Here is an 11,889-nt window from a genome sequence, read left to right on the forward strand (position 1 = left end):
GGGCTGCACGATATTAGGAAAACATGCGATATGCGATAACATTATTGAGTACTGCGATAACGATATAATTTGCGATATTTAAATATACTGCTCAAAAAAGGTTTTCCACACATTTTTGAAACCTTCCACCCTTTTATCCATTCTCAAACTACATTCACAGAATGTCTGACAGTTCTTGCAAAATAAAACACTCGCCTCAAAAGTTTTACTTGCGCTCAGAACCAAACAGTGTCAGAGTACTGATCCAGTGTATAATTGAAGTGTTCCCTTAATTTTTTTGAGCAGTATATTTAATGTTTTTTTCCCCATTCTGCTTGGGGGGGGGGGGGGGGGAATAAGAAATAAATGAAATAAATGTATAATTTTCTACATAAACAATATAAAATATCATGTAGCCTAGGCTATATATGGCCTGATGGAAGTGGACAGCTAAGAGACCTGATAGGCTATCGAAGTTGTGTGGAAGATCTGCTCCTAATCCTCATAAAAGACGGATGGACAGCCAATCTGAACACTTGTGCACCAACCAGCGGAATATTCCACATTGCCAGCCTTCGATGGGCCTAGCAAAGAAGCTACTTGCTATATCGCGGCAGTCATCTCAGTCTGTAACCTCATAGGCTGTGCATCCCACGTTATTAGGCTACCGGCATGCCGACTACGAGGGCAGCGGAAAGTGAAAGTAATTGGGCTGCAATCGCACAGTCCAGGCTAAGAAGTAGGTTAAACAACTTTTACAAATAACGAATCCTGATTACCTCTGTGCTGCTGTCTGAGGCTTTTGCTAAATGCAAATCATGAAATACAAGCCTTACAGACAGTGAAAGACAGATATCTTCTGATATAACGATAACGAAAGAAATTGTTTATTTTAACACGAGAAGGACGCATTTGCGCTGTGTTTGTAACACGGCATCCTTCATAAAACCAAAATATTCCCATATAACAGACATGCTTTTCCTTTTAGTCACTAATTCCTCTTCACCCAAGTGTAGCCTACCTCGCTCGACTCACTATCTTCAGCCATCACGACTTAACTCCCGCTTCAACACCTAAAACACCACACACCTAAATGGTAGGGGACGGGCTTCTTGGGCAGCATGACAGCATCGGTTTGGTAAAATATGTTGACATTCAGAATGTGAATACACCAGACTGTATGGAATGCGCACGGCACAGAAAATGTATCGAAAATTACGTAATCTTTGCGGTATGTCCATCGCAAGCGTTGATATCGCGATAACGATAGATTTTAGATATATCGTGCAGCCCTACTTTCTCTCTCTCTCTCTCTCACTCACACACACACACACCCCTCTCCTCTCTTCAACACACACACACACACACCCCCCCCCTCCTCTATGCCTCTCTCCAACACACACACACACACACACACACACGCTCTTTCCCCCTTAGCTCAACGTCCTGCCTCTCTCCCTCAGCAGATGGGCATTTCACAGTGGGCTACATCAAGCTTCAGTCACGCCCGCTGCGTCTCACTTTAAAGCAAAGAGGGAGGGGAGAGGAAGAGGAGAGAGAGGAGAGAACGGAGATGTAGAAAGAGAGAGAGAGAGAGAGAGAGGGAGAGAGAGAGAAGAAGAAGAGATGGAGAGAGAATTGACATGCAAAGTGAAAGGGGTAGGTAGGTAGATAGATAGATAGATAGATAGATAGATAGATAGATAGATAGATAGATAGATAGATAGATAGATAGATAGATAGATAGATAGATAGATAGATAGATAGATAGATAGATAGATAGATAGATACGGAGGGCCACAGGAGATGGAGATAAGGGAGTGAGAGAGTGGAAATGTGAGAAGTGAGCTGAGCACAGAGAGAGGAACAGTGAGAGCTGAGCACAAAGAGAGAAACAGTGAGAGGTGAGCTGAGCACTGAGAGAGGAACAGTGAGAGGTGAGCTGAGCACTGAGAGAGGAACAGTGAGAGGTGAGCACTGAGAGAGGAACAGTGAGAGGTGAGCTGAGCACTGAGAGAGAAACAGTGAGAGGTGAGCTGAGCACTGAGAGAGAAACAGTGAGAGGTGAGCTGAGCACTGAGAGAGAAACAGTGAGAGCTGAGCACTGAGAGAGAAACAGTGAGAGCTGAGCACTGAGAGAGGAACAGTGAGAGGTGAGCACTGAGAGAGGAACAGTGAGAGGTGAGCACTGAGAGAGAAACAGTGAGAGCTGAGCACTGAGAGAGAAACAGTGAGAGCTGAGCACTGAGAGAGGAACAGTGAGAGCTGAGCACTGAGAGAGGAACAGTGAGAGGTGAGCACACAGCGAGGTGAGCTGAGGCCGCAGAGGGACAGACACAGAGACAGAGGGAGAGAAGGAGGGAATGAGAGGTAGGAGGCCGTGTGAGAGGGAGCAAAAGAGATGAAAGAGAAAAAAAGATGGAGGACAGAGGGTGGGAGATAGAGGGAGAAAGGGAGGGAGGGAGGGAGCAGTAGAGAGGAAGAGTACTGGAGTAGTTAGAGCAGTGAGCAGTGACAGCACAGAGAGAGAGAGGAGAGATGTGTGCTGAGCTGTGCTGTGCTGATCTGTGTCTCCTCTCCAGCTGAGGGAGATGAAGAGAAGAGAAGGGAGCGGTGCAGGTCAGAAACCCAGAGAGAATTAGCAGGCTCACAGACTAGAGGGACACCTTGAAAAACACACACATGCGTGTGTGGGTGGCTAACTCCGGAAAGACAAAGATAGAAGTCTCAATAGAAGAGCCCCATGACCTTCAGTTATAGCTGACCAACACACGCACAAGCGTACACACGCAGCTGACCAGGTGTGGCCGGTTGTTCAGAGGCTTGTACTTACCGCGAGTCGCTGGTGATCAACCACAAGGACAGGCGGGGGTGGAGGCTGAGGGAGATCCTCTGGCCTATCAGCAGAAGTGCTGCTCTGTTGTTCTGATTGGCTCTTTTGACTGCTCTGCTGTTCTGATTGGCCCATTTCACTACTGGTCTCTTCTGATTTGCTCTTTTGACTGTTCTGCTCTTCCGATTGGCTCTTTTCACTACTGTTCTGTTCTGACTGGCTCTTTTGACTACTCAGCTCTTCAGATTGGCTCTTTTGGCTGCTGGGCTCTTCTGATTGGCTTTTTCGGCACTTCCGGGTTCTGGACCCACCTAAAAAGAGAGACAGGATGTGGAATGAAATTTGATTAACAAGTTTGCTGATCTTTTACCTAAAAACCCTTTTGTCTAAAACCCCTACACATCAACTGAGCAGAGCGGCTTTGAAGGTGCTATGTGCTATGATTTAAAAAAAAAAAAAAAGACACTTAAATTAAACTTAAATTTGGCAGGACAGTGGAGAGAGTGACCGGAAGCGAGTGGGAGAGAAAGACCAAGAAGGATCGGGAAATGACCGGGACTGGACTCGAACCCGGGTTGTGTGCACATGGACCCAAACAACCCCCGTGGACATGTGGACCCGGATTATTCTCCCTGAGCTTGAAAATGTGTAAATGACACAGCATCTCTTCTCTTAGCTCTGACGTGTGTGTTCCACGTATGACATGAGTAAAGAGTGTGTGTGTGTGCATGTGTGCGTGTGTGTCACCATTACCTTCCGTCTCGTGTTCGCCCTCACTGCACTCACTGGCTGAAGGGACGGACGTCTGCATGGACTCCGACTCCTCCTCCTGGACGGCCTCTCTTTCTCCCTGAGCTCCTCCTCCCTCGTTGTCCTCCTCTGCCCCATCCTCTGCCTTCCCAGAATGCCCTGCTTCAGACGTCGGCGCCCCTCCTGCGGCGACGTGTGTGTCCGTGTCGCCCGTGGCCGTCTGACTGTCCAGACTGGACATGGACTCATCTCCGTTGACGCACTCCTGAGGCTCGTGGGCGGGGTTCGGGTCGGGGTCGGGGGGGTCGTGCCTGAGGGCCAGGGCTTCGCTGGAGCTCTCCTCCTCCGTGGAGAGTGCATGACCGTTGTGCTGCGTGGAGTCGGTGGCAGCGGACGTGAGGGGTGGTGGTGGTGGCGGCTCGCAGGACTCCTCTTCCTCCTCCTCCTCCTCCTCCTCGCCGTCCTTGCCCAAGCCGGCCTCCTCGGACTCGGCCCAGCCGTTGGGCTCCTCCTCTTCCTCGTCTTGGTCCTCCCCTGCCTCCTTCTTTAGGTAGCTCTTCTTCTTCCTGATGATGCCGTGCCTCCATGACGATCGCCGTGGAGCCTTACGCTTCAACTGGTTATCTGGGGAGAGACAGACAGAGAGAGAGAGAGACAGAGACAGAGAGAGAGAGACAGAGAGAGAAAAGGAAGGAATCATCAACGGTGGAACTTTAGGTGTTTGGTGTTTGATTGTACACTTCTTCTCTTCAGGACGTCGCATGCCCGTTTGTCAGTGGATTTTTTGTCATATTTGATTATGTTTGTCATCTATCTATTTGGGTCTTTAATGTGCACTTTATATTCCCTGAATATCCAAACATTTCTAGACTTTTACTTTGGACTTGACATGGCCATATAGCATACTATCGTAACGAGCAAGCACACACACTGATGCCTCTAGAGCGGGGAGACACAGCAACAGCTGTTCATCTCACTTTGTTCTGTTGTGCTGTTGAAATATTTATGTGCGCTTATATATTCAAGTAAACAAGGACAGATAGACAGAGATATCTGACAGTGAGGGAAAACAAGTGTCCCCATGTGTGTGTGTGTGTTTTAGTACCGTGATGTGTACACTATGAGTAGGTATGTCAGTGTGTGTAAATGAATGAATGTGTACGCATATGTCTGTGTGTTAGTCTATGAGAGGAAAACTCCACCACTAGTGACAGCTTGCCTCTGTGTGTGTGTGTGTGTGTGTGTGTGTGTGTGTGTCCAGCCCAGTTCATCTCCACTGCGGCTGCCTCTGCTGTGGAGGCTGGGTGATGTTGTGTGAGCCGCTGCCGTGGCAACCCCAGGCAAGGCTGTAATTGGTCCATTTCAGGCTCATCAGAGGGGGCAGTGTGGCAGAGCAGGGCGGAACAGAACAAAGAGGCCTGGCAGCACCTCATCAGACACTAATGGCGTGTGATTGTTGCCATCAAGGCCAGCCATTGTGTAAGCACACACATCAAAGTGCTTTGTGTGTGTGTGTGTGTGTGTGTGTGTGTGTGTGAGAGAGAGAAAGACAGGGATAAGGAAGAGTGTGTGCATGAGGCTGGAAGAAAGAGGGAGGGAGGAAGTGTGTGTGTGTGTGTGTGTTTGTGTGTGAGTGAAAGAGAGCGAGGGAAGAAGTGTGTGTGTGTGTGTGTGTGTGTGTGTGTGTGTGTGTGTGTGAGTGAAAGAGAGAGAGGGAAGAAGTGTATGTATGTGTGTGTGTGTTTGTGTGCTATGACACAGCTGAGAGATCACAGATAGGACTGTAAGATGATCTGTGACATTACAATGCAATGGTAATGAGGCAGCAAAGAGATTAATCTGAGATGTTTTGGCCAAAGTCTACAAGTGAGCACTATCCTACTCCCGTCTGCTGGTGGCTTAAACTGTTATACAAAACCATTAGTGACAGAAACTCAGAGGGAAAAAAACTGCTGAGAAAGACATTATTGCCGCACAAGCTTCTGTCCCGCAGGGCACATATTGAGTTCTACCTGAGACTTGAGTTACATTCTTCTTTTGTACGAGTAATAACATTTCAAGGAAATGGGTTGAATTATTTCTGTTGGTGGTGCCCTACCACTGTACAAACAACTTTAACATACGTCCTGTGGGGAGCGGTGGCACGAGTGGCAGCGCCATAGCACATTTAAAATAGCCCCACATAATCACATACCCTTCACCATACCTAGAGATTGGCATGGGTGTTATTTCAGTTAGCCTATTACTGTAGCTGCTTTGATGCTCATTGAGCTCAATGCAAATCAAACCAGCTAATAGGCTAACTGAAATAACACCCATGCCAATCTCTAGGTATGGTGAAGGGTATGTGATGATGTGGGGCTATTTTAATTCCAAAGGCCAAGGTAACTTTATCAGGATGCACAGTATTCTGGATCCATGAAATAACTGGCCTTTAAAAATAAAAATCTGCCTGTCTCTATGGGAATTTAACATAGGGATGGGAATACTTATGACCCCTGTATTTTAACCCATTCGTGCTGCATGACGCAACATTGACCCTCCCGCTGGATGCTGCGTAGTGCAACATTGACCCTCCCGCTGGATGCTGCGTAGCGCAGCATGCTTTTTATTTCATGTTTCTAGGTGCTACAGAGGCTTAGATATTAAATTTTGGTAGACGTTGACAATTTTTAGTATGTTTTCAGAAAACCCTCAGGAAATAAGGTTATTTAGTCTAGAATGCCATAGGATTCTATAGGCGTTTTTAGCAGGCATTTTAGGAGTAAATGGGTTAAGGAAGAACATTTATTTATTTATGATACATTATTCATTTACTAAGAAAATTGGTGTCCTTAAAGGTTAGATATTTCCTCATTTTTCACTTAAGGCATTAAGATCAATTTCCAAAAGATGATTTTATATTCCTCTTTTCAGTCAACTTTAGCATGGGTGCCAATACTTTTGGCCATCGCTGTAAAGGAAAAAGCCCAAAATGCTTTCAAAAACAAACAAAAAAAAAAATTGTTGTGAGTTCCTTCTTTCAGCTGAAAGCTTCTGTAGGGGGCCAGAGTGATGAAAGGCAACATTTCAGGTAGACCCACGAAAAGTTCTTGATTTCTCTGCTAGCCCATGCCCTGATACTAACATTAACACTCTTCCCACCAGCTCTTTTACCAGAGATCACACACACACACACACACACACACACACACACACACACACACACACACACACACACACACACACACACACACACACACACACACACACACACACACACACACACACACACACACACACACACACACACACACACACACACACACACACACACACACACACACAGGCAAGCTGTCACCAGTGGCGAAGTTTTCCCAAACCCAAAAACGGCTAACTGCATCCATTATGCATGAAGGTGAAGAAGGCAGCTCAGAAGCAGCACAAGAAAGCGCATATGAAATCAGAGCGGTGATATGCCGCTGTGTGCCTGTGTGTGTGTGTGTGTGTGGAGAGAGGCAAAGAGTGCTTTCCCCACCGTGGATTCATGGGTCTCTCATCAGGGATCAGCATGCTGCGCTGTATGTGTTGTATGTGTGCTGCTTGTGTACTGCGTGTGTGCCAAGTCAAGGACTGCTAGCCGGACAGGTGGGCTTTTTATTTTTACATCAAAGATGCGCAGGTGAAAAACGCCACACCAAACTCAAACTCATTCACACACCATCCAGCTCAAGATGGAGAAGCAAACACTATGCAAGGAATTAAACACACACACACACATACACACACACACAAACTTATAAATAAGGCAGCAAAATCTGCAATAATATCATACATTTCACAAAACCACACTACACACCCTTCCCTCTAAACACACTTGTGCACACTGACAAAAATGTTTATTTATGTGGATATACACTGCACTACACTGAAAATGTAACATGTGTTGTGTGACACAGTGTGTAGATTTTGACTTTGAATGAATGTGCCTGACGGTGTTGCATGCAGAAGTGTGTGTGTGAGGTCTACTATTTCACACAGTTTGTTTTGTATTTGTATTTTTATGTGTGAGTCTATTTTAGAATTCTGTGTGGAAAGTTTTAGATGAGGGGCTGTGTGTGTGTGTGTGTGTGTGTGTGTGTGTGTGTGTGTGTGCATATGTACTGAGCCTTTGGGTGATGGGAGTAGAGCTGAGTGAAAGGTAGAGGGAGTGTGTGTGTGTGTGTGTGTGTGTGTGTTTGAAGGGGCATCTAGAGGGCAGTAACTTAACTCCCAGAGCCACTGAGCAGAATTTCAACTCACACACTGAATGACCACTACCATTTACACACACCCACACACACACACAAACACGCACACGTACACGTACACACGCACACATGCACACACACCCCTGTATGCATCACTGAGTGACAGAGAGCATATGGGTGAAAAATGTGAGCAGGGAAAAAAAGTGTGTAGTTGTAATCTGCAGATTGAAAAAGACAACTAATTTAAGTTGATTGACAGGATAAGTGTAAAGTGTGTGCGTGTACATACACACGAGTGGGCGAGAGAGAGACAGAGAGAAAGGTGTTCTCATATTGATGCAGAGTAAGAGAGACATGTTTATAAGCGAGAGGCATATATTTCATTGTGTGTGTGTGTGTGTGTGTGTGTACAGTATAAAGGTTCACTTCCATATGTGCTTTTGTGTGTGAAGCTACATTTGCATACAGTAAGAGAGATGTTTCTAAGTGCAGTGTGTGTGCTTCCACACATGTGTGATAAATGTGATAAATGTATAAGTGGACTTGCACAGACCCTGTTTGAAAACACACTGTACTCATTTTGCGTGTGTGTGTGTAAGTGTGTGGCGTTTAATCACACACTTGGTTTGGTCGTCTGCATGGAGCTTTCATTTATAAATGTCACCTCTCTAAACACGGCGATTAGTCATGGTGGCGGGTGCCATGGTAATGAGCTGCGCTGGGGCTTCTGAACAGCATTATGGGAGTTTTTAGAAGACGGTAGTATAGAGCCACACACACACAGGTTTGCATGTGTTGAGGTGCCATCTCAGTGGGGTTTGTGTGTGTGTGTATACGTTAGTGTGTGTGTGTCTTGGTAATACCTACTCACTCACTTTAATAAAAAAAGGATTTTCAGCTTTCAACAACACTGCCTTTGAGTCAGGCTGAAAAACAAGCTATTCCTCAACAAAATAAAAAAGATAGCAACTGCTGAAAAGCATTCAGCAACACACTACAGCAGCAGTACCCCACACAGCCCATAGTGACCAGACAGGCAACCACGCAGGGTGAACAGCAGGCAACACCTCTTTTGTTAACCTTAAAGGCCCATTCACACCAAGAACGATAACGATAATTATAAACAAATATCGTTCTCATTAATATGAATGACGTTTACTCATAAACTATAACAATAACAACATGAAGAAGAATATCGTTGGGGATCACTTTCAGAGCGATTTTGAGAACAGTAAAAAGCTAATATAATAGCCAATCAGAACCCATCGAATTTTAGCCGTCACATTCATTAACACAAGGAGAGACTTTGTTTATCGTTGTTCAGTGTGAACGTTTTTATCGTTATGGTTATAGTTATTGTTCTTGGTGTGAATGACCCTTAAGACTGATTAAAGAGAGAGAGAGAGGTGCAGGGGGTGAGAGAGAGACTGAGAGAACGAGAGAGAGAAAGAGAGAGAGGTCATGAAGTGACAGACAAAGAAAGGGAGAGTGAGAATGGTTAGTTAGAGAAAGACTAGAGACAGAGAAAGAGAAAGACTAGAGACCGAGAAAGAGAAAGTCAGTCAGACAGACAGACAGACAGACAGACGTGTGTTAATGAAGGAGGGATTTGTTGACGAAGAGAGGGATTTGTTGATGTATATTGTAGAAAGCAATTTGTTGATGTAGAGAGTAATTTGTTGATGTAGAGAGTAATTTGTTGATGTAGAGAGTAATTTGTTGCCCCACACTGTGTGTGTGCTCACTCTCGCCATGCCTGGCAAAAGGCGGAGCACTCAGTGGGACCCCCCCCCTCCCCCCCCCCGCCCCCCCCCCCCCGCTGCTGCTGCCTCTGCTCTGCGAACGCCAATGTGCTCCACAGCACTCACTCTCTTATTTACTTATTCATTGGGCTGACGCTTTTACCCAATGTCAATTATTACAAGACGAGGGGCAGTATCCCCAGAGCAACTCGAGGTTAAGTGCCTCTCCAGACAGGAATTTAACCCATAACTTTTCACGCTACTGCATGCTAACCCAGCTCCTTAGCCACTACGCTAGCACGGCCGACGCACAGACACGCTCGCTAACGGCTGAAATAATGCGGTCACAGGTGGCCTAGACTACATCCAAAAGTGGACTGAATGATCAGATCTAGAACGTGATGTTGAGTGTGTTCGCACCTGTGCTTGTGAGGAGTAAACTCATGATTGGATGATTGGGACCACGTGTTAATACTGGGCCACAACGGCTCCAACTCTGTCCTATGGTCATCTTACTGCTGGATCAGATTGGTTACTTGACTAAGATCTTCTTGCTTGGTTCATCTTATACATCACAGCTGCTTAGTCACAAATGATTTCATTAGTTATTGGTGGATGGTGGAACAACTGCTGGGCTGATATTTGAGCCAATTGGTGGGTTGTTTAGATATCTCAAAGCCAATTGGTGGGTAGATCTCAAAGCCAGTTGGGTTTGTTGTAGATCTAATAGCTGATTGGTAAAATGTGAGCTAATTTCAAGGGATTTTAAGGGTTAGTCTCAGAGTAGATTAGTGTGTTGGATACTGGTGGGGTGATTGAAGACCTGATTGGCTAGCTGCTCTGAGAGCTACTTGGTGGATTGATGTGAGAGCTGAGGACCAGAGACTGTGTGTCTGTGTGCCCTGCTGCATGGTACTCTGGGAGATTTAAACCTGCCAGCTCATGAATATTTCATACAGGCACCAGAAGCAATGACAAGCACGCCACTCCTATTCATCAACCCCACTCAGAGAGACACAGTCTATCAAAGATACAAAGACACACACACACACACACACACACACACACACACACACACACACACACACACACACACACACACACACACACACACACACACACACACACACGCAAAGACACGCGCACACACAGACTCACAATAATGCTTGCAGATATATAGACACGCACTATCACTCAAAAAGACATCCACACACATTTGGACCAGTGCTTTCTTTCTCACACACCTAAAAAAACTGTTTGAGGGTTTGGACTCTACTCCACTTGGTCTTTGTGTGTGTGGGTGTGTGTGTGTGGGTGTGTGTGTGTAAGCGAGAGAGAGAGAGTTACATTAGATAAGAACCAGACTTCCAAGCAGCACCAACTGCTTGTGTGAGCACGATGACAGATGACATGGGTCAGAAACGGCACAGAAAAAGGAGGAAGCCACTGGCGTACAGTACACACTGATTCTCTCTCTCTCTCTCACACACACACACACACAGGGAGAGTGAAAGATACTGTGTTGAAATGGAGATAATCTAATCAATCTATCTACTCCCTATTTTGTAATGCAGTTTGTAGACCATCCTGTTGCCAACACACACACATACACACACACTGTGTATTACAGCTCAATGCATTTACATACAAATACATATTTCATACTAACACCAGCAAACACTAACAACCTCAAAACTAAAAGCATGTGTGTACAGACATACACGTGTACACACAGACTCGTACACACATACAATCACGACCCCCCCCCCCCCCCCCCCCACACACACACACACACACACACACACACACACACAGACCAGGCCGCCTCTCATAATTGACTTGGGCGAACCTCAATATTGCTGCGATAATGAAACATTGATCGGGCGGCGGCGTTCAGAGGGACCTCTATTGCTAGGGGTCAGAGGTTGAGTCGTTGCCTGGAGACAGCTTTCACGAGGATCTCATTGGGTCTTGGACCTCTGTGCTTTTCTTGAGGGTCAGAACTGTGTGTGTGCGTGTGTGCTTACAGAGTACCTGTGTTTCTCTAAAAGGGGTCCTGACTGACCTGGACCTTTGACTCTATCGTATTACGGGTAAATGTGCGTGTGCTGCAGGCATTGGAGGGTGGATGTGCATGTTTACTGTGTGTGAGTGTGTAGATATAGTATTTCAATGAGAAGTAAGCAGTGCACGCACGCACGCACGCGCACACACACACACAGACACACGCACAGACACACAGACACACACACACATACACACACACACGAAAGAGGGATGACAGGAGTGAAAGGGTAAGGATGAGATACTGAGAGACGGTGAGAAAGACAGAGAGAAAGAGAGTGAGAGAGCATAT

General features: G+C 46.1%; 1 protein-coding gene across 3 annotated transcripts in view; it reads right to left on the bottom strand.

The window, feature by feature from the left end:
• Positions 1-11,889, bottom strand: part of atad2b (ATPase family AAA domain containing 2B) — a 136,675-nt gene that overhangs the window by 19,316 nt on the left and 105,470 nt on the right. For all 3 annotated transcript variants that reach the window (XM_076271652.1, XM_076271651.1, XM_076271650.1), the window contains exons 25-26: positions 3,566-4,186; positions 2,813-3,123 (exon numbers count right to left, since the gene is read on the bottom strand). In XM_076271652.1, coding sequence (XP_076127767.1) covers positions 2,813-3,123; positions 3,566-4,186 — 932 coding nt within the window. The remainder of the gene's footprint in view (positions 1-2,812; positions 3,124-3,565; positions 4,187-11,889) is intronic.

Source organism: Alosa pseudoharengus, unplaced genomic scaffold (genome assembly GCF_046254945.1).
Source record: "Alosa pseudoharengus isolate Yale_2024_CS ecotype anadromous, Long Island Sound unplaced genomic scaffold, YU_APseudo_1.1 YU_APseudo_1.1_scf_7, whole genome shotgun sequence".
NCBI classification, from domain to species: domain Eukaryota; kingdom Metazoa; phylum Chordata; class Actinopteri; order Clupeiformes; family Clupeidae; genus Alosa; species Alosa pseudoharengus.